Raw genomic sequence first — 26,008 nt, 5'->3', positions numbered from 1 at the left:
GGAATCCACTCCTTTTCTGTCTCTCATTAGAAAAGAACAGGCTTCTAAGAGATAACAACCAAAGATGACAAAAAAAAATTATAAGATGAAGCAAAAAGTATTGTATTGAAGTTGGACATGCTAACCCAGCAGGAGGAGGAAAAGAGCCCCAGGAGCAGGCACAAGAGTCAGAGACCCACTTGTTCTCAGTCAGGAGTCCCATAAAATCACTAAGCTAGTAGCTATTATATATATGCAGAGGGCCTGGTGTCAACCCATGCAGGCCTTGTGCTTGCTGCTTCAGTCTCTGTGAATTCATTAGTGTCTTGCTTAGTTGATTATGAGGGCCTTGATTTCCTGGTGTCCTCCACCCTCTCTAACTCTCTTAATCTTTCTGCCTTCTCTTCCTCAGGATTCTCTGAGCGCTGAGGTAAGGGATTTGATGGAGACCTCCCATTTAAACTCTCTCTCTGCATAATGTCTGACTGGTGGGTCTCTGCATCTGTTCCCATCTGCTACAGAGAAAGCCTCTCTGATGATGACTGGATAAGGCGCTAATCTATGAGTATAGCAGAATATAATTAAGAACAATTTTATTGATACTTAAAAAAAAAACAGTCGTGTCTGTTTTACCCTCAGTCTCTGAGATACGTGTAGTCTCTGGTTCTTGGCTTCCCAAGCAGTCTTGGTATGGGTTCCTTCTTATGGAGTGGGCCCGATGTCAAATCAGACATTGGCTGGTCACTCCCACAAGTTCTGTGTCACCACTGCCCCAGCACACTTTTCAGGCAGGACAGATTGTAGGTCAAAGGTTTTATGGCTGCCACTCCCTGTCTTGTTTTGTCCTCCTAGGGTCCTGGCTCTAGCAGTGGGGTCACCATGGCTTTTGTATGCAGGGCACCTCTGCCCAGCCTGGAGTACATCTGACAGTTGTTTTGAGAGAGAGAGGAAGACATGGTCAGAGGATGGACCTTACTCAGGCTTCCCAGGGCCTCCAGGACATTAGCCACAGGTAGCTAGTGTCATGAGTCCATTGCCATTGTGCACACACACTGCATAGATTAGATAGTGACATAAGATGGACCTTGACAAAGACAAGATTACCTTATTTATAACTGCAGACATGAGCTTGGATGGCAGATACATTGGCACACAGGACTCCTCCTTCCAGGAGCCCTGAGACTCTCTCCATTCGTGAACGCCTCTCTTTACCAAGGGGCTTTCCCTTTCCTTATCCTTGGCATTGAAAATCCTTTACAAATGGTTTCCTCACCACAGTAAGGCCATCCTCTCCATGTGAAAATCACCCTGAAAAACATGTAAATGGGGTCCAATGGCAAGGCCAAAGAGGAACTAAGTGTTCACTAACCCTCAAAACAGATCAGCCTCAGATGCATTCAACCCTAGATGCTTTAAACCTCAGATGCATTTGTTCAATGCAAGAAGTATTTGAAGCATGGGATGAGAGTCTCCAATGTATCGTGTCAGGTAGATTCCATAAAGCTGTGTGAACATCTGTTTCACCTTTGAAGGAATGATAAGCCATTTTACAAAGATTCCAGGAAGAGACACTTTGTACGTTGTTTTAAAAGCCTGAAATATGTGCTCAAGGGGATAGTTTGAAGAATCAGGAGGAGTCAGGATGGAAGAAATAACATCGAAGGGGCATATAAAACTACCTGCAATTCAGCAAAGGTCCTGTCTGGTTCTTAAAGGCAGACAAAGGTCTAAAACGAAAATGCTCGTATAGCAAATTTGACATTGAAGCTGCCAGAACTTTCTAGAAGTTAGATCAGCAGTCATGTGTTGCATAATACCAGATCCTATGAGCATGGTGGTCACACAAAACTCCATTGCCTAAAGATGACCCCAGATATCCTGGTTTGTGTAAGGACTCTCTGAAGTACAAAGAAATTGCCCAATGTCCTGTACTAAAAGCATCTCTGTTATTAGGTGGCGTATGAGAACATTGAGGAATGGGAAGAATCAGGGACAAAGTGAGCCAGGGCCTCTTCCAAGAGAGCCACCAGGCTGGACAACTACGGGGAGAAACACTACCACCGCACAACCAGCAGATGAACTCTTCTCTGAGATCTAATTCTAGAAGCTCAAGGTAAGGAGACAGGCTAGAACTTTCATGCGCTCTTAGAAACAGTCAGGCTTTTGTAAGTCTGTGAATGCAAAAATGTCGTGTCAATGAAAGGCATGGCAACAATTCCGGTTTACTTTCAACATTTTGTATGTCTTTGTCTTCTGCCCAGTTTCGGGTCACATTTTCTTCAGCTCTACCAATATTACTATCTCTTCCCTCTCCTCCTGCTTGCCTTTTCACACAATGTTTTTAATCTGTGCCTCAGTGGCAGTGATTTGGAGCACATGGGGAAGTTTCCTGTCTGGATAGGCTTCATCTGTCTCCATTGGTACCTTGGCTAGTCTAGTCTGGTTCTTCATGTCTCCCCTCTCCTCCCCTCCCCTTCCCTGCCTTCCCCTCCCCTTTTCTCTTCTCTTCTCTTCTTTTCTCTAGTGATGTTCCCAGATATCCCGGTTTGCGTAAGGACTCTGAAGTACAATGAAATTGCTCAATGTGTTGCACCAGAAGCATCTCTGTTGTTAGATGATGTATGAGAACATTGAAGAATGCAAAGAATCAAGGGCCTCCTTCCAGAGGGCCATCAGGGTTGGACAAGTCACCAGAGCTGGGCAGCTACTGGGCAAAACACCCCTGAAGGGAAAAAAAGGAAAGAAGAAAAAGAAAATAATGAACACTAAATAGACTTAAAATCAGTATACAAAGTTCCATTTAAAGTTAGTTTTTAAGTGGCTTGTTCCTCAAATGGTGGACCTCTAGAAAAAGCTAGAAGCCTGCCTCAGCCTTCATACAAGAATAAAATTCCTAAATAAAACTATAGATGTATGGATGGTATGGGTGGACATTTATGTAGTCTTTGCAAGAAAAATTTTCTTCTCAATCTGTCCATTAACTAATTACTGTATATTGATGTGTATTATAGTGTGTGTGTGTGTGTGTGTGTGTTTGTGTGTGTGTGTGTGTGTGCTGGCTCATGCATGCCATAGCACACATGCGGACCAGAGGATGAACTTGGATGTCTGTCTGTTCCAACCTTCTACTTAGCTTGAGATGAGGTCTCTCTTATACTTCCTGTCACCTACCCAAGGCTAGCTGGCCTGAGCTCACGGGGATTTTCCCGTGTACAGCTTCCATCTCCCCTTAGGAGAGCTGGGCTTATACATGAGCCCCCTGGAGCTTCTTGCCTGTGCATAGAATCTGGGACCTGGATCTCAGGTACCAATGCATGGGTGGCAAGTGTCTCACTCAATGAGCCACTTCTTCAGCTAAAACTTTCTTTTTGAAATTCCCCCCCCCTCGGGTAGTGACTTGCTGTGTTGCCAAGAATGGCCTGGAATCTATGGTCTTTTTGCTTTGATCTCCTGAGTTTTAAAATTACAGATGTGTGCCAAAAGTGTCTCCACTGAAAACTAAATCCGAAATGAGAATTAAACATATTGAACCAAAAGATTTCTATGTAAAAAACTCAGATCACATGAAGGCAGCTTGCAAGTCAAAAGGGAAATATCAACTATACCACACAAACACAGTTAGTTTAGGCAAGGGAAAGTGGACATTCATGTCCTGACTTACAGGTGTGAATTAACACCTTTTAAAGATATGCACCTGACAGTGTAGCTTTGAAACTTTCAGGTTCTGACAAAGAAGTCCCAATTATGGGCATGGATTTCCTATTTCCATACATGTATACATACAGACTTACTTATGTCTTTAAATATTTATTATTTATAGTGTATGTATGTGTGTGTCTGTATAGAGATATGCATGTGTGTGTGTGCCTGTACAGTGATATGTATGTGTGTATGTGTGTGTTTGTATAGTAATATGCCTGTGTGTATGTGTCTGTATAGAGATACACATGTGTGTATGTGTGTGTGTCTGCATAGTGACATGCATGTGTGTGGGCATGTGCATGTCATGGTGCATGAGAAGAGATCAGAGGATGGCGTATGAGAGGCAGTTCTTACCTTTTATCACAAGTGCTCTGGGGATCTAACTCAGCAGGCCATCAGGATCAGCAGCAAACACCTTTACTCATCTTGCCAGCCAAGGACATGGCTTTCTAAAAACCACCACAACAAAATGGTCTTTAGAGTTTTCTGTTAATGTTAGCTCTAAGAACTTCTGCCCCAGGACAGCTTATGATGATTGCCAGCACCAAGGAAAGGTGATATCGAAAACAGTCTTGACCTAACCTTGGAATGCAGTGCTGTTTAGGGCTGTTTAGAGGAAGGAAGTCTCATGTTGTCATAGATAGTAAACTGTTGGCACAGCTGTCCTTTGTTTATTGTGTTCCAGTATTTATTTATTTATTTACGGATTGATTGGTTGACATGGAGTCTCCCTATATAGCGCAGACAGGCCTGTAACTTGTGATCCTCCTGCCTCAGCTTTTTGAGTGCTGGCAACAAGGCTATGCACCACCACACCGAGCCTCATTATCGTTTACTAATAAGTTTTGAGTAGAAGTGAGATTTGAATGGTTGAAGAACCAAAGCGGAATGGGGCGTCAGAGATCCTTGGTACCTTTGCCCACCTGACATAGCCCTCCATTGAGGAACAGTCTCTCACATGGAGCAGACAAGATTAATAAAACTCTTAGGCATGGGTTTGATGGGTCTGGTCTCTGTGTGGGAAAGGCCTGCGGGCAGGAGGGATACCTGGAAGTTGTAAGGTAGCACTCCTGGCACTATCCGGTCATGTGACTTCCCTTCTCTTCCAGGCCTGGACTGTTCAAGGCACTCTTCTGTGAACTGATTCAAATAGCATCTGTCCCATCCTTCAGTTTATAACTGAACACACATTCAGGCACAAGTGTCTGGGAATTGTCCAGTGACCCCAGGGCAAGTACTGAAAAGTAGCAGAACTTTCTTAGTGTGCTATTCTTCCCATATTAACTCCACATCACAAACACAGCCTTGCGCACACACTTACATGGGCACATACTTGCACACTTTTATGTATCTGTAGAGAACCTAGGAACTACTAATGCCTGCTTTCTTCTATTTGCCTTCCTGGTCTGTCTTCCTCTCCCTCTATTCCCCCTGTCCTCCCCTCTCCATCTCTCCTCTCTTCCCTTTCTTCTTTTTTGTCACTGCCCATTCACTTAGAGGTGGAGGAAAACACAATTTGAGGAATACAAAATTAAGAAATTATATGTTAGAGCATCTTTTGGGTATATGCCCAGGAGTAGTATTATGTCCAATTTTATGAGAAACATCCATATTGATTTCCCGAGTGGTTGTACCAGTTTGCAATCCCACAAGCAATGGAGGAGTGTTGTTCTCTCTCCACATCCTCGCCAGCAGCTCCTGACCCCTGAGTTTTTCATCTTAGCCATTCTGACTGGTGAGGTGGAATCTCAGGGTCGTTTTGATTTGCATTTTCTTGATGACTAAGTATGTTGAACATTTCTTTAGGTGCTTCTTGGCCATTTGAGATTTCTCAGTTGAGAATTCTTTGTTTAGCTCTGTACCCCATTTTTAAATAGGGTTATTTGGTTCTCTGGAGTCTAACTTCTTGAGTTCTCTGTATATATTGGATATTAGCTCTCTATTGGATGGAGGATTGGTAAAGATTTTTTCCCAGTCTGATGTTTTGTCCTATAGACAGTATCCTTGCCTTACAGAAGTTTTTCAATTTTATGAGGCTCCCAGGACCCAACAGAGATGACATTAGCTGAAATATCCAAGAAAGGGGAGAGAGAACTAGTAGAGACCATATCCAGAGGTTAGGCACAGCCCTCAATTGAGGGATGGGGCCATCCATCCATCTCCAAGATTTTAGCTCAGAATTGCTCCTGTCTCAAGAAATACAGGGACAAAGAGTGGAGCAGAGATTGTAGGAAAATCCATCTAGAGACTGCCCCACTTAGGGAATGCATCCCATATACAGCAGACACTATTGCTGATGCCAAGAAGTGCTTGCTGGCAGGAGCCTGATATAGCTGTCTCCTGAGAGGTTCTGCTAGAGCCTGACCAATACAGATTTGGATGCTTGCAGCCAACCATCAGACTGAGCATGGGGAACCCAATGGAGGAGTTAGGGGAAGGATTGTAGGAGCTAAAGGGCTTTGCAGTCTCATAGGAAGAAAAACAATATCAACCAACCAGACCTCCCCAAGCTCCTAGAGACTAAACTACCAACCAAAGAGTACCCATGATTCCAGCTGCATATGTAGCAGAGGAGGGAGGGCCTTATCAGTGGGAGGCCCTTGGTCCTGTGAAGGCTCGATTCCCCAGTGTAGGGGAATGCTAGGGTGGTGAGGTGGGGAGCATGTGGGTGGATGAGGGAACACCCTCATAGAAGCAGGGAAGGGAGATGGGATGGGGGTTTGTGGAGGGGAAACAGAGAAAGGGGATAACATTTGAAATGCAAATAAATAAAACATCCAATAAAAATACATAAAACAACAAAATTAAGAAAATTAATTTTAAGTTCAGGGCCTTCCTTGAATTTGCTTTCTACACTAGCTATGGCTTTTAGCATGTGCATGAATTCCCTTTCAGTTTTTCTAACCTATATAGTATTTATAAATTATATTGCATATTGTTTTCCATATTTTAAGATTGATGCAAATAATATTCTTCATGATTTCCCAACCTATATACTATTCATAAATTACATTACATATTGTTTTTCATATTTTAAAATTGATATAAATAATATTCTTCTTTTTTTGATACAGGATCTTATTACGTAACCCTGGCTGTCCTGGAACTCTCTTTGTAGACCAGCTTGGCCTTGAACTCACAGAGCTCTGCCAACCTCTGCCTCCAAGTGCTAGGATTAAACACATGTGCCACCATTCCCAGCTCTCCATGATGTTTTTGTGCAACTCATTTTCCCCATTCAATATTTTATTCAGGACATTTATTCTTATGGACTTAGATACTTGTTCTTCAAACTGCCATATAGGATCTCATTATGCTACTTCCATAATTTTTCCATTCTTGGTTCCATTTCCAAAAAGAACAGTTGTTTGTAAGACAAGAGCAGACTACACATCCACAGATGCATATACCTTCCCACTGCGGAGCAGTGAAGGCAGCCTCATTTTGTTCTAAGAGGCTAGACTAGAATAAAACTAGGTCAGTCAAACACAGGTCTTAACAAAAAAAATCCAGAAGCTGTGAAGGACTCAACATCTAGACCCAAAGGCGCTGGTAAATCACTTGCCTGGAAGAAACTGGAGTCTGATCTCCAGAGCTCGCCTAGAACAAACAAGCATGGTGGAGTTTGCTTGTATTGTAAATGCTTACATGTTAGAACATCAAGATGTGGGAGGCTGGGTCAGGAGGATCAACAGTTTGAGGTCAGCCTGGGACATATGGAGTTTCAGGCCAACCTGGGCTACATAAGACAATTTCAGGAAACAAGGAAGAAGATAATTGGGCTTCCTCAAGCACATGATACACTCCAGGAGGAATTTAAAATAGAGGACTCAGGAAGAGACATAGAGGGTGTTTACTGGGGTGCTGTTTATGGAAATAAGGAATTGCAACCATATATATCTCTGTGCTAGGCTATTTAATGCCTGTCTCCTCCACTGGACTGTGGGTTCTGTGAGGGAAAGCCTGCCTGTTTATCTAATTCTTATGCTATTTCCAGGGCCTGGGATATCAAAACAAGTGGAAAAAACAAAGGAAAATTGAAAATTTAATCCATCTTAACTACTATTCAAGTAGAACGTGTTATAGCCATAGAATGGAATACTAGACACCACACAAAAGATGTGTATAATTATATAAATACAATTTAAAATTCTGGCAGGAACTCTACCTTTATCCCCAGAGTGGTTGGTCTTGTGGTTGGAGAAGGACTTGGAATTATGGGTAGTTTAGCTCTGTGAATAAATGTCTATGTTTTTTAAAAAAGGCTCTTGCATTTGTGTTTGTCCTGCTCAATTAAACCTATTTTTAATATAAAATGAGGCTAGAAGAATGAATATTTGTGGACTATTTCTTGAGAACAAAACAACCCATGATTTTCTATCATGTTTTTCTCTGTAAATGTTTTCTAGATTTTCCACAGTGTTTTGTCTATCACATTTGTGTTAATAAAAAAATTTTAGTTTGAAGAGATTACTAAAAATTTCAAATATTCTCTAAAAGTTAGTGCTAGATCACCTTAACTATTTCCACCCTGTCTCCAGCCGCTTAGTTCACAGAACTGTGCTTGCGAGGGGTGCCAAGTTTCAATGCAAAGTTATGCAAGGTCCTGTGTTTGGAAATATAGACAAAAGATCCCAAGATTCATTTAGCCAAGGCTGGCCCCCAGCCTGCAGTTAAATGTTCCACTTGATGACCCACCAACCAGCATACTCCGAAGATCCAACTTAGGAATGTACGATATTCATCTCCATCTGAAGGGACCTACTCTCTGGCAATGGCTCCTCCCAGGTAATAGGATTTATCCTATTGGTGTTGTATTTCAGGGATTTGGGAGCAGAGAATGTTGTAGAGATTTCCCCCAGCCTGCCTCTGCCGATTAGGTGTTTCTAAGGGCTGGTGAACAGTGTCTGCCATTGGACGTTTCTTCTTTCTCTCCACACTGTCATGGGCTCAAAAGGTAACACTGTGAGATTGTTCATAAAATAGCTGGAGGAAGGGCTCACACCAGGATTCTCCAGGATGAAGGAACTCAAACTGTGGGCATCTCACATGGCTGTCAGCAATGAGCCCTGCTTTTATACTGAGACTTGGCAATGAAAGAAACCCCATGACCAGGCAGAGGTTTCTTCTCAAATCTAGTCTGATCATAGGTGAGTATTAGTATTGCTCCTGGCCATTATTTGTAGAGGCAGAGATTGTGCACAATTGGAGGTTAGCCTTGTATCTCTTCAAAGACTTGATTTCAGGGGAGGGCATCTCATTGGCCCAAATGACCCCTCTGGGGTACAGTTCAGTCTAGGGCCAGATGCTGTAGTAGAATTGAGACATCCATAGCTTTGGCAGTAGAAGGGGTGGCGGTGGGGCACTGTGAATATGACCAAAGACCTAGGACAGGAATACGGTCCAGAGAGATGGAGGCACTTATTCAAGGCTTGAGTATCCCATGAGTAAGAAGCAACGCTGCTTCCTTTCCACCATACCTTGTTTCCGTCTAGATGCTATAGATGGGTGGTTGCAGGGAGCCAACACATCTCCTGGAGACACACTAAGAACAAACCCAGTTGTTACCACTCAGTGCCTTCACTTAGCCATGGTGTGAGGAATTAGCTTGATGTCAGTGCCACAAGGTTGAACATTCACAATAATCAAAGTTTATTTAAGAAATAAACCTTACCTCTCCTTTTCCCCCAGCTCAGCAATGGGTGTGTTCTACCAAGCCGTCCCTCCCTGCTTATCAGGATGCACCTGTCACATCTTGCTTCACACATGTGCCTCTGGCCTGAGAGCAGAATCCACCCTCTCCCTAATCAAGCACCAAGGATATGCAAGTTCATGGGAGATAATTGTGGCTGGTCTCTCCCTAGAGGAACCTCTACCTCTTGGTTATTCACTTTGATGTGTAGACATTTGACAATCAGGCCAGCAGCTCTCTCATGTACCCATGAAGGGCTGTTTTAAAAAACTATGATAGGCTGTGCTGGGTACTCCCAGCCAGAAATAAGCTTAAAGATAAAACTTCTGAACCCGGCTATGTTCTTGTTCCTTTTCTGCCCAGAGCCTTAGGGAGGAAGATCTGGCTCCTGGGTTCCAGTGCAGCTGGATGTCCCACCTGCCTCCAGGCAAGGTCTTACCTGGATCCATGCAGCCAGAGTGAGTCACCCTATTGGTATTTGTGGCTCTCGTGGTCCTACATCCGAGTTGTGCACAACAAAGACAGAGCTCGGCCTCATGAAGGGAACCACTCACTCAGTGAACACTCTTGCTTAGCACACACAACAGAAGCCTTCTTCAGCCTGCAGCTATCTAGTTTTTTTTTTTTTTTTTTACAATAAATCTTATTTCATTTAGTTTTGTGTTTGCCTGCATATATGTTTGTGTATTTTCTGGGTTTCTGTGTCTGGAGCCCACAGAAACTATAAAAGGCCACCGGATTCCTTAGAACTGGAATTACAGTCAGTTGTGGGTTGTCATGTGGGCTCTGAAAATCAAACCCGGATCCAAGAGGAACAGGGAATGCTTTTAACCACTGACCCACCTTTTCAGCCCTCCACTTAGTTACTTTTAAAGATAGCCTTGACATCCTGAGGTTGGAAACAAATGCTATTTAAATTTGTCTAAGCCAGATTCCTAAGAAGTAGGGGCCTGGGGACCCTAACTCAGCTCAGGCCCTATATTTCGAAAGTGCTCAAATACTATTTGTCAAATGAGTGAGCCTCTCTTGGTGTTGCCGAAGATGGTTGCTTCCTTCTGGATAGCGTTCACAAACCCTTTTGGTGACTGGTAATACATGACACAGAGTGACACTGCGGACTTCTGGACTCAGCAGCCTGCTTTGGTGGGCACATTGAGAAGACTTCAATTTCCATGGCCTGGTTTGTGCTCCAGATATATAGATGGGACTAGAAGGCAAGGCCAGCCATGGGTTTACAGAGAGAACGGAGTCTCTGGAATGTGATGATGATGATGATGATGAGGAGGAGGAGGAGCAAGAGGTGGAGGAGGAGGAGAAGAAGGAGGAGGAGGTGGTGGAGGAGGAGGATGAGGAGGAAAAAGAAGAGGAAAAAGAAGGAGAAGGTGTTGATGACTCTTTGACAGGGTCTTCCTATATGCTCTAGAGTGGTTGTGAACTTACAATTTTCTTGTCTTAGGCTAATATAATATTTGGTGATAAAATACATATAGCACAACTCTCACTTTCACAGTTTTAAATGTACATTAATGGCACCAAGTTCATTCACATCTTGGTGCAACCACTCCCTTCAGCCTCGTGCAGAACATTTCCATAACATCAATCTAAAACTGCCCACTCAACATTGGATGCTCATTTCCTCTCTCTTCTCAGGCCCTGAGAACCACACTGCTTCTATGCCTGACTCTGACTCTTCTAGGTACCTCATATAAGCAGACTCGTATGACATTTGTTTTCAAAAACGTTATTGATTACTATTATGCATAATTGCATTATGTGGGTGTGGCGTCGATGCTCCAGGGCCAGCACGGCCTTCCTGTGATGCACATCCAATGCTCACCTCTGCCTTTGGATTGCCACAGCTTCAGAGCTTCACCTCCCAGAGAAATCACTAGATTTGAAGAGAGGGCCTGAATTCTCACACCACCTTTCAAAGGCCAGAAGTTGCACTGAGTGTTCATAATTTCCAGACAATTTGCTTCTGTGACTTAAGTCTTTAGGTTTATGTCAGCCCACTCATTTCCTTTTGAGGGAGAATTAGCCTCAAACTAAGGTGATCTGTACCTGCTCTGGGTATAGTAGCTTCCTTTTCTGGACACTTCACTCATGCAGTGTAACAATGATTGCCCCCACCCCTTTGACTATATATCATTGATTCAATCATTAAACATTTTATATTGGCTGTCTAGTGAAGGCAATCAGTGTAGTATCTTGGAACTTGACCTCTGGACCCACACTTCCTAGGTCAGGATCTAAGTTACACCCTTAATCATGTGTACCGTTCCAGAGCTTTTTTACTTCCTAAGGCTTCTGGTTCCTTATCTGGCCCACCTCGCTGTGCTGTTGTGAAGATTAAATCACCTGCTGTATTGAAAACATTAGAGGGTTTGGCCCTCCATAAATGTGCTGTTTCTCTGCACAGGTAGGGCATTGGCCTGGGTGCTGGGAATGGCAGCCAGCCAGGCTGACCAGCAATAGACCCTTTGTGGTTGGCAGACTGGTGGAATGGCTAGGCTGCTAAGCCATTGCATGACAGCTTGGCTTTATGCACAGGCAAGTGTGTAATTAAAAGATACATTTTTATGCAAAGACTAACCTCTGTCAATTGTACTCAAGCAAATCTTAGGATTAGAGAATTACAGGGTCACAAGAAAGCATGAAAGTGGAGACACTACTAACTCTTTCTCGTTTATTTGCTCACCCACTCATTAAAAATGAACAATTGTTAGATTCCTACAGTGTATAGACCTTAGAAAATGTCAGTGAAAAAAAAAGAATCTTTTCCCTAAGAAACTAACTTTTTTGGGGGGTGGGGGGAGCAAGCAGCAAACAATAAACATAAGCACTCAAATATCATATGAATCAAGAAATGCAGCTGTGTTGTATGAGAGGCTTTACTTAGTTATTGTGTGTGCATGAATGTTTGTGTAGTGTATGCATGAGTGGACTGTGTATGTGTGTTTGTATACTGTATGCACGAGTGTACTGTGTGTGTGTTTGGGTAATGTATGAGTGGACTGTGTGTGTATGTTCGTGCAGTATATGCATAAATGGACTATGTGTATGTATGTTTGTGTAATGTATGCATGAGTGGACTGTGTGTGTGTGTTGGGGTCATATACCTAGGCACGTGTATATGGAGGTCAGAGGTTGATGTCAGATCTCCTTTTTATCAGTATCTCTTCCTCCTTCTCCTCCTCTTCCTCCTCCTTTATTTTTACAAGTAAACAAGGTTTACTGAGAGGCAGAGGAACAATTACCTGTACCAGGGAGGGAACCTGAAAAGGGTTGCCCTTTTTGTTTTGCAAGGTTTAATTTTTTTAAGTCTCTCTCTCTCTCTCTCTCTCTCTCTCTCTCTCTCTCTCTCTCTCTTTCTCTCTCTCTCTCTCTCTCTCAGATAGGAACTCATTATATTTCAGCTGGCCTGGAGCTCACTATATTTATTACATGTGGGCCTTGACCTTATAACAATCCTCCTGCCTCAGTCTCCTGAATGTTGGTATTATAGCTATGTACAAATACCCTCTGTTCTATACTCCATTTCTGGAGGAATTACAGAGATGGTTACCATAGTTACCAGAGACCGAGAGTCTCTGGTGCTGATTCAACTCTGCTTTGTCAGGAGGTGGCATGGGTTCCTTTGCCTGATATTCTCTTGTGGGTTCACAACTGCTCTCCAGTGGTCCTTCTTTAGCAGCTGAGAGCTGGGAGAGACATGCTACAAATAAATAGATGCTATTAACAGAGGATACCAGTGTGAAAGCCACAGGAACAGCTGTAGGGTTTGGTATCTCCGATAACCAGGAGACAGCTCCTCACAAGGAAGTATAGGTGTCTCTTTACTTAAGCCCAGTATTACCTCCACACCGTGTGCTTCTGAGCTTTCTGCCACTCTGTCTCCATTCTCCTAAAGTCTACCTTTTCTGTGCTCAGTTGTCTGTCTGAGACACTGGAAATGGGGTACCTATGCTGCCTGGAAGATTGTAACTACTGATGGCCTTATTTGTGATGTGGAACCTTTGTGTAAACCATCTGGGGGATGTCAGCCAACATGACTGCACTCTAATGTGCTGTGTACTTGGCTGGAGTTAGGAATAGGTGACTACAGATTTTTCTAGAGCACATATCTGAGATATGACTAATGACAGCAATATAAGAATCTTATCAGCCTCAGAGTTTATGACAGAGGTGAGAATATTGACCAGGTGCGAGAGGCTCACATTTATAATTTCAGCACCTGGAAGGCAGAGGCAGGAGGGTCACAGAAAGTTCGAGGCCACCCTGAATTACAGAGTGAATTCAAGGCTAACTTGGGCTACAGATGAGGATCTTGAGTGAAGCAAAGCACAGTAAAGAGCAAACCAATACAAAACAAGTGGAGAGTGAGCAGCTGAAAGAGTTGAAATCTACATCTGGAGTTTGGTACCAGCAACCTCTTCTGTACCCCTGGACAAGTTACTTTATTTGGATCACTTTTGTTGGCCTACAAAATGGGATATAGAGAGTAGATTACATGCTAGGTCTCATACAGGTCCTCAGGTTTGTAATGTAATGTTATCCTAAGAGAAGTAGCCTCTTAATTACCCTTTGTAAGAGAGACTTTGAAAGAATTAAATATAGCCCTTCTGTACTGGCTCTCCATAATCTATTCAGAACATCCAAACCTGAGTTGCAGCATGGTTTTCCCCTCTACAAACCATGGATACCTGCAATACTTTCAGGCTATTATACAGGAATGTGAAACTCTTTTCCAAAGACATTCTTATTACGTTAGGGATATTTCTTGTCAACTCGGTGTATGTCCTGGGAATGGTAAGGCATACCTGAACCATACTGTAGGATGAAAAGTGTCACAAGCAGGGGGACAGACAGGATCAAGTATCTGGGCTCATCTCCCTACTGAGATGTCAGAGAAGCTCTAGGGACGATGTGCTGTGTGCCTAGCACGGGGACTGGATGTTGGCTGCCATTTTGATGGGTAGAGTTGTGTACGGTTTTTTTATTTCTAAGATGTCAGGAGATTTAGAGAGATGGTGGAGGATAAAAGGGAAGGGGTGGCTGGGATTGTGGTGACCCATGTACTGGCTTTCTCAGGACACTCAGTTTATCCTTTCTGTCATGAAATGATCAATGAAGGCATCTTCTTATTCCCAAGAGTGGCTCAGTTTTGAGGTTTAGTTCCAGAGTCAGTGTGGCTCCAAGGGATGCTGTTTCAGAGGCCAGAGATGCACCTGGCTGGTGAGATCTGAGGGGTAGAAAAGGAGAACCAGGAAGTCCTAATCTTGCCAGGTTTTTGGATGGTAAAAGCATACAAAATGTGGGGTAATGGCACTGGAAGGACTTGGTGCCCTGGCTGGTAATCCCAGCTACTTGGGAGGCTGAGACGGAAAGACTTCGCGTCAAGGTTTGTCTGGACAATGGAGTGAGCTCATGGGCAGCCCAGGTAACATGCAAGACCGTGTCTCAAAATGAAAACTAAGAAGAGGCCTGGGGATTTAACTTAGTGGTAGAATACTTGCCTTCTAAATGCTAGGCCCTAGCTTCAATCCTTAGTATTCAAAGGGACAAAGTCATGATTGTGGAGAAAGGTGATACATTTTGTCTGAAAACAGAGCTGCAGTGGGTTGTGCCCTGACTGAGCCTAGGTCAGCATCTTTTAAGGGGATAAGGGTAAGAAATGCTAATCAGCATTGGATCCTAGGACCCCAGGATTCTACCTGTACCCCACTGTCAGAGCTGACTCATGTCCCTCTAAATTCACATCCAGCCAGAACCCAGGAGTGTGACTTTGGGGTCTTTGCAGGCATAATCAAGTTCTGGTGAGGTCATACTAGGATAGGATAGGCCCTAGGCCCAGTGTGCTGGTGCGCTTACAAGGAGAGCTAGAAAAGCACAGAAAGCAGGCTGTGCAGGAGGCAGGCATTGGAGCAATGGGCTCATGAGCTGCAGTGTTGGCCATGACCACGACATTCGGTAAACTTTTCCCATTTTGGTTAAACAACAGTTCCCCAGACCAAAATGATTTGGCTTCCCGAACTAAAGTAAGATACAATGAGACTCTTGCCCTCCCACCCTGCTGACCCCCTGTCATGGCTGCCACAGATGTTTATACATCCCCTGACACTTTGTTTTACTCCGTCACTCATCTTATGCCTTAGTTAACTACAGCAATGGCTAAACATAGTAGGGGTGGGGGGGGCACATTTAGTTCCTCTGTTTCTCTTCTGTTGTACAACTACCCCAACCTGTAAGCAGAGAGGAGACTCTCTGGTTTCTTAGAGACCTCAAACTAAGTGGAGAGTTTTCCTGGCACTGTATTGCTGCTCTCCCTCTTGATCTGTCTCTTACCAAGCAGAGTCGCTGGGCTGCAGGGGCCCTCCTGCGTTTCTCTTGCTTCTTGGTGAAAAAGGCCTCCTTTCTTATGTCTCTCTGTCATGGGCCACCAGTCCTCTAAAACGCCTAGCCACTTGCCTTTGACACCTTTACTCACACAGTTATCAAGCTGTGACTAAAAGGTTCTGTTAAGTCACAGTGTCTTGTGTCTTACTGTGCTATTTTCCTGGCCAAAGTACCCCTTGGACAAAGGCCTACCTTTGGCCAGAGGAAAGCATGCTTGACTGTCAGATTCAAAAGAACCTTGAAAATTTTCTCCAGCCCAGTGGAAAATGGGCCAATCCCTCTCAGCCTTTGTGAGTCTTGTGCTCCAACTTTGGGGTCTTTCTGGTCTGACTGCACAGGTTCCCTGAGTCTTATTCCTCTCTTCTCAAATAGCCTCTTGATTTGTCTCTCTCCTTGGACTTTCATCCTGGAGATGTGACTTCTCACCTGTCACTGGCTCACTTCTAATGACAGCACCCCCCCCCCCCGTGGCTCTCCTCCTCCCAACCTTCTCTGAGGAGACCACCCTCCCCAGGCTGGCCACTAATGTTTAACCTACCAACCTCCCCTCCCAAGCCTCTTCGTCTCTCCCTGCCTTCCCCGCCTCACACTCGTTCTCCTCCTTGACAAGGCTCACTCCATTCTTCTGCTCTGTGATGTGGCCTTCCGTGAAGGCCTCATGCTTGTCCACATTCCCTTTTATGTCACACATAAAACAGAAATGTGTTTGAACCCTCTTTTCTCCAGTCCAATGCCTATCACAAAGGATGTCAATATCTTACCCGGTCCTTTGACCTGATCTGACCCAACATGGCATAATCACCTTGAGATCCAACTCATGGCAACTCTATGCACACACACCAACTCTCTTCATTTCCAGGCTAGGGATTATAACCCCGTTAGTGATGGGGCAGTTTCAGACACCCACTGGAATTGCCTTGCAATTCAGATGAATTCCTACATGACTGCATGGCTTCTTGCAAGAATGAAAAAGGCTGCCCTTAAGGCAGTCACTTATGACAAAAACCAAAGACTTTTTCTCAGGGAGCTGATGAAAATCCAGCTTTCTTTTTCTCCTGCTTACCCAAAACCATGACCAAACACACGGGCTTGAGCCCTGATAGGAGATTCTATCTCTACCTTTATTTTATCTCTCTCTTGGTACCCGTACTAGGAAAGAACTCCAACTATTAGAGAAATGCCCCTCATGCCCTCAAAGGAACTTTACAAAATAGCCTTTAAGGTCTTTAAATAACAGAGAGGAATCTCTTAAACTTGAACACATGAACAAGATCAGGCAGAATACCAAATGCTGGCAGTAGCCTAACTCCAGGGTTCATCACAGGATAACTCAAAACAGGGGCGTGACACCCTCCCCACTCAGGGCTAGACCCACCCAGGGCCTGCTTTAAATGTGCTCAAAGGGGCCACTGAGCCAAGAACCTGCCTGGCCTACAACTGATGCTCACACCTGCTCCCATGAGAGCAAAGGGAGAAAAGGACGATAGTAAGACAGCAAGACACCGCATCCCAGTCAGGAGACCCCAACTCTGTGAATTTTCAGAGAGTGACCATCGAGGGCAAGTGACGGGACCCCTAGAGGTACAGCTTCCAAATCTCATTCACCCATTCCGGGGAACACTGGCTGTAGCTGGTAAGATTCTTTCTTTTTTATTTCATACAGGAGTGCCTTGTTCAGTTTTACCGGAATTTGCTGGATCTGTATGGGGGACCCCTTCCTCTTCGATGGGGGTGAGAGTCATTCCCACTTAAGGCTGAACAGACTCCTCAGTGACTATGTGACCTTTTGGGTTATCTCTTTCCCTGCTCCCAGTTGTCAGACCACTCTCCTGGGACATGGCATTCTGAAAAAGCTCCGTGCCTCTCTTATCTTTCCATCACTGAGGCCCTTCAAAGCAACCCCTTCCTTAGTCCTTAGCCATCAGACCTTCCTGGGACCCAGGACATCGTCACTGCTCTTTTCTCTCCACTCATCCTCTGCTCTGGGATTCTGCCCACCACACAGCTGCTACCCTGCAAACCTCCTGATTAAATTCTAGGACCCTCTGGGTTTTTGGTCTGTTTTGTTGTTGCTGTTGTTTTGTATGCAAGTCTCAATACCTTCTTACCCCAAACTGGCCTCAAGGAACTTAAACTTATAGTTATCTGAGGCCTTAAAGCCTACATAAGTTTTAGGAATTATCAATCCCCCCCCCCAACCCCAGCGCTCCTGTTCTGGCATTCTGGAAGCCAGGTGCCTCTTGTCATCTAGTCCAACCCTTGTCTGATTAACCCAGCTGTAAATTTCTTTCCCCTTGGTCATCCTCCATCCTTACACCCACCTATCCCACATCTCCCTTCCACTGTCATTGCCCAGGCCTGTATTTCATGGATGCTTTACTATCAGTCTTTGCCTGTCTTTGTCAAGACCTTCCTGCATTCACTTGGATAGACTCTGACCTCCAAACGTCCATTCAGACATCCCTGATGGCCCTTCCCCAAGGATTGTGTAATACCCCTCATCTCTTTGACCTGTAAGTCCTCCTCATGATATGCTAGTCCCAAACTCCTCCCTGCACACGTCAACATAAAGACAGCCTTCTTCTCTGCAGACCCTCATCTGGCCCGTCTCTACAGCACACCTCCATCTTCCTTAACTTCTTAGCTGATACCCAGGGATACCCAGATAGTCTTCTCCCAGGTAACCTACCCTGGCTTGTTGTAACCGCCCCCCACCCCATTCCACTGGCATATCTCAAAACTGTAAGACTGTAATTCAGGACACAACTCCACTCATCAGAAGACAAACAAACAAACAAACAAACTCCCTAAAAAACAAAAAACAAACAAGTAAACAAACAAAAATACAAACAAAACCAACAACAAAACTAAATGGGAATCTTCTCTCCTTTTTGAGCCTAGTGGGCTAGCCTTTTTTGTATGGGTTTCTAACTTTGGGGTCTTAGCCAAATCAATTTATCAAACGACTTGTACTACTCTCCTGGAACCCCTGAACCTTTCTTTTTTAATTTTTATTTATTTTTTTATTTTATATTTTTTTGTTTTTCGAGACAGGGTTTCTCTGTAGCCCTGGCTGTCCTGGAACTCACTCTGTAGACCAGGCTGGCCTTGAACTTAGAAATGCACTTGCCTCTGCCTCTCAAATGCTGGGATTAAAAGCGTGCGCCACCACTCCACGCCCGGCTACTCTGAACCTTTCCAAACCCATTCATCCTACTTTCTCTAAACTTAAAGAGATCCTTCTAGCTGCTTCTGCACCTCTCCAAACCTCTTGTTCTGTTTGTACACTTAGCCGTAGGTCTCTTATGTCAATTTTATGGAGAAACATGCCAAAGAAGTAGCCCACCTGACTAAACAATTAGACTCAATAGCAAAGGATTGGCACTTTTGCTTAAAGACATCCAGAAACTCCTGTCTTAATGATACAAGCTGTCAGAGTCACCCTCTGACTCATTACTGTACTGTAGTGCACTGTACTGTAGAGACAGGCCAGATGAGGGTCTGCAGAGAAGAAGGCTGTCTTCATGTTGACGTGTGCAGGGAGGAGTTTGGGACTAGCATATCATGAGGAGGACTTACAGGTCAAAGAGATGAGGGGTATTACACAATCCTTGGGGAAGGGCCGTCAGGGATGTCTGAGTGGACATTTGGAGGTCAGAGTCTGTCCAAGTGAATGCAGGAAGGTCTTGACAAAGACAGGCGAAGAGGGTTAGCTCATCACTTGTCTCCGCCTGCAACAGTCTCCTTGGGATCATAAGTTGCCAATCCATTTTCTTTCCCTCTCAAGTTCAATAGACATTGACATTCTTTTTATCTCTCCACCTCCGCCAGTCACTTTTCAAAGTTATGAAGCTCTTGATCCAGTCACCCTACTCTCCCCTGAGGACTCCCACTTTTGCACTTACTCTTTGCTCCCCACTTTTAGTCACCTGTCAGATGCTCTCATTGCTGAGGCCTCTAACTGGGTCATTGGTGGGACCTCTTTTTCAAGGATTTATTTTTATTATCTATAATTGTGTGTAGGTGTGTGTGTGTATGTGTGTTTGTGTGTGTGTGTGTGTGTGTGTGTGTGTGTGTATACAAGTGCCCATGGAGGCCTGAGGCATTAGATCCCCTACAGGTGTAGTTTCAGATGGCTATGAGCCACCTGACATGGGGTCTGGGAACTGAACTCTGGGCCTTTGGAAGAGCAGCAAGTACTCTTAGCCATTGAGCCATCGTCTCTCCAGCACCATGGGAGGAGCTCTTTTAAAGAATTCCATCAAATTGCAGGTTGTGACACTGTCACAGATGATACTACTGAAGAACTTCAATCTTTCTCTTCCCCCTTCCTACCACCTCACAGCATGCAGAACTCATTGCTCTTCTCTGGCACTCGAATTAGCATGAAAATGAAGGCTAACAGCTACCTCAGTTCCAAATTCCTAATTCTGGTGCCACAATTTGGTAAGAGAGAGAGGCTCTCCGCACTTCCCAGAGCACTGCTGTCATTCATGACAAAGACCTTCAAGCTGCCTGGCTGTCTCTGGCTGCAGCAATCCTCTACTGCACAGGCCAGATAGCCAAAGGCAACTCTCCGCAGCTGACACCCTCATTAAACAGGTAACACTGGTCTCCGCCCTGCATACTTCCAGTCCTCTGGAGTCTGCTCACCCAGAGCCTGCCTTTTTTTATTGTTCACTTTCTCATCTTTCCAGTCCTTGTTCTTTTTCAACCTATCCACCTCCCATGTGTGTATGTCTGGTGGTGGTGGGGGAATGGGTCAAGCCATCCTCAAAGACTCTTGGGAATCCCATCACCTCCTTTTCTGTTCAAGAATGGGCCCTCCTTTCCACCCTACATGATGTGGGATGTCAGCTTCTGCTCACCTTATCCAAGACCTATCTCTACTCCCCAGCCTTGTCACAGACCTTCCACACCATGCCCCCTTCCTCACTCACCAAGCCCCAGGACATCTGCTGGGACAGAACTAGCAGATGGACTTCCCCCACATGCTATCCTCTCGGTCTCTGCTCCGCTGGTTGACACTCTTCCAGGGCAGGCGGAGAGGCTTTCCCCACTAGGTCTGAGAGGACACAGAGGCTGCTCATATCTTTCTATTTCAAGTCACCCCTTGCTTTGGTCTGTTTTCATCTCCACTGTCTGACAATGGACCTGTGTGTGTGTCTTATTTCTAAGGTAACTCAACCCTTGACTACCTCCTTAGTCATCAAACCCTGGTTTCACATTCCCTATAGACCTCAGTCCTCAGGGCTGGCGGACCATGGTAATGCTTTTCTCAACACTTAGCTCGTGGTTGACGTCAAACTGTCCTGGTCAGCTCTTCTACTGTTCTCTCTTTCTTTTTTTCAGGTTCTCTCCAGGAAAGCCCGTTGATCTCAGCCTCCTAAGGCTCAAGCACAGCTGGTTCGTCACCACCTTCTCACTGGCACTTCATTCCCATTTCTGGATGCACGGACTGCTTCACATCTTACCACCTTCTGCCTTCATTTGGCTCACAAACACCTTCCTAAACTCATCCTGAGTCTTCCGGAAAGGGACCTGCCCAGGTAGGTCACTGTGACCACCCCAGCAGTAGCAAAGGTAAAGGAATCTCTCACTGGCTGCACTACTCTGAGCTCCAAAGGGCTCCAGGCACTAACTCAAAAACTCTTAATCCTGTTTGGTGACACTCCCCCATCTATGTTTCTTCTTTCCCAGGTCTGACCTCTCACCTCATAACCTGAGAGCCTACAGCCACCCTGTCTTTACCAGCCACCTTTGAACACCCCAACTGAGCAAGTTTCAGGACTCAAGGATCCACTCGACCAACGTCTCGGCACCCCGCACTACTGCTGGCCATTCCCAAAGCACCATGACAGGCTTTTGGGTCCTCTGTTTCGTCCTTTTCCCCTCCTCCTTATCCTATCCGGAAAGCTGGATGCCCCTTGTAAACCTCACTCACCACATCCTACGTGATACCAACTCTTCCCTGTTTTCCAACTGTTGGGTCTGCTTGTCTACCCAAACCCAGCGGTCCTTAGCAGTCCCAGCCCCTCTGTCCATTTGGACAGATACACCCATGAAGCTTCATCTTACCTACTCAGTCAGGCCCTTCTCTGGCTCCTTTTCCATTAGCGACATTGAAAGACGCCTCCGTCTCTTCCGCCCACTGACTGCCTCCTATTCTTTCCACAATCCTGACAGAAGGGCGATTGCTTTTCTTCAACTCGTCAGCTCAACAGGCATATTTCGGATCATCACCCGGATAACCTCTGTGATATATCCCCATAAGGACCGTTTCTTCGAATCTGCCCAACGCCCTCTCTGGGGACCACTCTTTACTGAGACCGTGCTCAGGTCGCAGGCCCCACTCTGCATATCTCGCTTTTTCAAGGTCTCAGCATATGCCACTTTTGTAGGCAACCTCTCTGCCTCTCTCTGCAACTACACCATGCATATTTCACCTTCTACCAGTCATGAAAACCTAGATCTTTCCACCACCCATACGTTCAAACAGGCAATGAAAAGACCGGATGCCAAATGGAAAAACCCGCTCCGTTTTTCCGGGCCCCCCTCCCTCATCTTCTCGAAGCCGGCTTACTATCCCTGCCCAACAGACATCAAACACTGCCATACCTCTCCGGCCACTCCCTGGATGCACTGTCCTCAGGCTCCCTTCGGCACCTGCTATAACCTCACTTTATTTGAACCAGACAACTCAACCCACCCTGTTACCATGTCAGTGAACCCTACCCACTTCAAGGTCAAACTCCAGGGGCACAGAGACCCCTATCCGCTCTCCCATTACCAGCCCCTCACGGGAGCTGCCCTGTCTGGACAATATTCAGTCTGGGAGAACGAGATCACTGTCCAAGAAAACTGGGACATCACCTCCAACATTTTCTCACATCTTCTCAGCTTCTCGTACGCCTTCTGCCTCAACTCTTCAGGCGTTTTCTTCCTCTGCGGAACATCGACTTACATCTGCCTCCCAGCCAATTGGTCCGGTGTCTGTACCCTGGTCTTCCAATACCCGGATATTGAACTTCTCCCCAATAACCAAACGGTGCCTGTTCCCCTTTTTGCTTCAGTTCTTTCCTCAGACTCAGTTCTTCGCCCAAAGAGGTCCCCTCACCTCTTTCCCTTCCTTGCAGGCCTGGGTATCTCTTCTGCCCTTGGTACGGGGATAGCTGGCTTGGCCACCTCGACTCTCTATTTCCAACAGCTTTCTAAGGTTCTTTCCGAAACCTTGGAAGAAATAGCTGCCTCTATCACTACCCTCCAGAACCAAATAGACTCGCTCGCAGGTGTTGTTCTACAAAACCGCCGAGCTCTGGACCTCATCACTGCTGAGAAAGGGGGCACCTGTCTCTTCCTCCAGGAAGAGTGCTGCTTCTACGTAAACCAGTCTGGAATAGTCCGGGACGCGGCAAGGAAACTCCAAGAACGAGCATCTGAACTCGGCCAGCATTCTGACTCTTGGGGACAGTGGCCTGACCTTGGACGTTGGTTGCCCTGGCTGACTCCCTTTCTGGGACCTCTTCTCTTCCTCTTCTTCCTACTGACATTTGGGTCTTGTCTTCTGAACTGCCTAACCCGTTTTGTGTCCCAGAGACTTGGCTCCTTTGTTCAAGACACTGCCAAAAGGCATGTGGACAGCATCCTCCAAAATTTCCAATATAAAAAACTGCCCCAAGACTCCCCAGATGAGGACACCATTCCTACATAACAGGGAAAAGTTGAGAGAGCACCAAGTATACCCTCCCTTCTACCCAGTTAATAGAATCCAAGTCGGGAGACTTAGTTATGGCCTCATGTTTGTATCAGGGTTAATTCCAGAAACTATAGTAATTTGGCATCCAGAAAATTTCTTCTTTTTCTAGATCTGAGCTCCTTCTGCTCCTTCTAGATCTTCTCCTTATCAGTAGCCCCCATCTCAGACATGGCCTCTGGAGTTGTTTCACCTGACATTCTTTAATCCATCACTCACCTTGCTGCTTAGCTACTCTTAGCAATGGCCAAAGAAGGAATGTTTTCAGTGCCCTGCCTGTAGGTGGAGAGTGGGCTCTCTTATACAGAGATCTCTGCTCCCAGGCCTGTGCTGCCAGGGAGTGGCTTGTTCCTCCGTTGTCTTTCTTGCTTTCTGACCTCATACGAAGAACATTGAGGTGTCAGGGAGCTTCCAGAAGCTGGAAGGGGGCCAGCAAGGATTCTCTATGACAGCTTTGAGAGAGAGAGAGAGAGAGGGAGAGAGAGAGAGAGAGATTATTTTTTTTAAATAAAGTTTTTACAGCATCATCGTATCTTTTTTTTTTTAAGATTTATTTATTTATTATATGTAAGTACACTGTAGCTGTCTTCAGACACTCCAGAAGAGGGCTTCAGATCTTGTTACAGATGGTTGTGAGCCACCATGTGGTTGCTGGGATTTGAACTCCGGACCTTCAGAAGAGCAGTCGGGTGCTCTTACCCACTGAGCCATCTTACCAGCCCGAGAGAGAGATTATTATCCCCTTAACCTTAGACTGTACCCTTCAGAAGATATTATAAATATGTAGTTTCAAGCTGTCAGCATAGCAGCACTTTGGTACTGTAGATCCAAGACTCATGAATCAACTCTGATCCGTAGATGTGGTAGAATATTTAGGTGGAGCTCTTCTGGAGCACATGAACAAGGTGTGGAGAGCACAGGCTGGGGTAGGATGTACGACTGAGCTGGGCCTGGTAACTGGGATGGGCAAGAGGACCACAGGGAAGGGAGGGAAGGAGAGAAAGGAGAAGTCAAGGGATGAAAGAGTGGATGGCGAGAGAGGATTCCAGAGGTAAGAGCAAGACGTTCATGCTGGAGATGTTACCAGAGTTGTTAGGGGCAGAGCTGGGACCCTGGCAGCCATAGCAAGCTAGGCTTGACCACCTGTCCTCAACAAGCCAATCATTGTCACACTTAATAGTGAAGAACAGAAAGAAAACACTTATCCAATGTGGCCACACTGGAAAAAAGAAGGAAGAAGTCTGTGGAGCCCCTCTCTCACAAAGTCCACGCTCTGGGTCCTGACATGAGGTTTGGGTTTAAATAGAAAGCAAGAGACAGGCATAAGGAAGCAGACCTGTCCAAGACCCCGCCCTTCCTACCATCATTGTTCCAGTCTGGTCTCTTCTGCAAGGGACTGTCTGACACATGATCAGAGTTGTGTGTAATCTCTTCCTGAGAGGTAAGCTCCTCCTAACAGGCCCCAGCCTTCTCCAATTCCAGATGGAATTCTCAACTCTAACCCCTGCCTGTCACTGCCTGCATTCAAAGAAAGCCCAGTAAACTGAGGTAGTTCTGTCCCACCTCTTCATTTGTCTCTGTTTCTTATTCTGTGTCCTGGGGAAAGTTATCTCCAAGGGAAACTTATCCCACAGGTCAAGAGTCTATAAACAGTACTGTCCTTGGAAAAGCAAGGGATTCTGGGATTATAAGGACAAATATGTGCAGTTGTGAGGACTGGATATGTTTAGAGGTGCTTGTGATCTCTCATATATATACTTGAGTTAAAATTAGCTGGCACATGCATGCTCTCATTCTCAATGTACTGGTGTGTTTTGTTTATTATGTGGTTTCGTATCCATGGCCATAGCCTTCAAAAGAAGTAGGCCAATCCAGAGGCCAGAGCCCCATTGTCAGTAAATGGGGGAACCAGAGCTGGCACAGGCCTCTGAGCCAAAGTTAGAGGCTGTGCACCCTGCATGCTCAGTAACTTCCTCTTTCTAAGCTAAGCTTGGCTTCCAGTTGACCTGAGGCAGATGGCATGCTGACATTTTTGGGCCTTCAACAGTCAGGAACTTAAATGCAAGACTCCAGCAGAATCAGCAGCCTGTGTCTCTGGACCTGACCCTGGAGAGAATATTGTCACCTCAGCAGCCAGTCTTTTGTTCCTGAATTTCTGGGCTCCTGTCTTTCAAAGAAAAAGCAGCTTTCCCCTGTGCAGGGTGTGTCTAAAACACAGGGTTCTAGAACTGGAATGTGGACCTTGTCCCAACAGGCTTTCCTCCGGAAGTGGGGGTGGGGTGGGGTGGGGGCAGGGCTGACTGTTGAATTGCCATGGCCAGGAGCGAGTCCTCCACCATCGGGCCCTTCTACTGCTATACATGGCATTGTTGGAGGCGTGGAGAGCCAACTCCAAGCTAGGTCTCTGAGGATAATTCACAGATGCACACAGCCAAGATGGTTTCTCAAGGAAAACAGTTAACTCTCTCACATCCCTGAGGGTCAGG

General features: G+C 45.5%; 1 protein-coding gene and 1 long non-coding RNA gene across 11 annotated transcripts; one reads left to right on the top strand and one right to left on the bottom strand.

The window, feature by feature from the left end:
- Positions 1-555: 555 nt before the first annotated feature.
- Gm41197 lies at positions 556-20,729 on the bottom strand. 5 transcript variants are annotated; one of them, XR_003950917.1, is made up of 4 exons: positions 9,162-10,021; positions 4,036-4,130; positions 1,084-2,701; positions 556-902 (listed from the first exon to the last, which is right to left on the bottom strand). It is a non-coding gene; the product is annotated as a predicted gene, 41197 (long non-coding RNA). The 5 variants fall into 5 exon arrangements; XR_001781320.2 differs by having other exon boundaries at positions 556-2,701; positions 9,162-9,226; positions 9,356-10,021; XR_003950918.1 differs by lacking the exon at positions 9,162-10,021 and adding an exon at positions 20,710-20,729 and having other exon boundaries at positions 556-2,701.
- Synb (syncytin b) lies at positions 2,019-24,049 on the top strand. 6 transcript variants are annotated; one of them, XM_006518994.4, is made up of 4 exons: positions 17,063-17,350; positions 17,433-17,500; positions 21,122-21,318; positions 21,470-24,049. In XM_006518994.4, the coding sequence occupies exon 4, from the start codon at positions 21,624-21,626 to the stop codon at positions 23,478-23,480; it is 1,857 nt and encodes a 618-aa protein (XP_006519057.1). In that variant the 5' UTR covers positions 17,063-17,350; positions 17,433-17,500; positions 21,122-21,318; positions 21,470-21,623; the 3' UTR covers positions 23,481-24,049. The 6 variants fall into 6 exon arrangements, with proteins under 6 accessions (XP_030103659.1, XP_006519057.1, XP_006519058.1 ...); XM_030247799.1 differs by lacking the exons at positions 17,063-17,350; positions 17,433-17,500 and adding an exon at positions 2,019-2,092; XM_006518995.4 differs by lacking the exon at positions 17,433-17,500.
- The last annotated feature ends 1,959 nt before the right edge of the window (positions 24,050-26,008 follow it).

The sequence above is a fragment of the Mus musculus genome, chromosome 14 (genome assembly GCF_000001635.26).
Source record: "Mus musculus strain C57BL/6J chromosome 14, GRCm38.p6 C57BL/6J".
Classification (NCBI taxonomy): domain Eukaryota; kingdom Metazoa; phylum Chordata; class Mammalia; order Rodentia; family Muridae; genus Mus; species Mus musculus.
The sequence above is the reverse complement of the archived record's forward strand: the minus strand, read 5'-3'. Positions and strand labels throughout refer to the sequence as shown.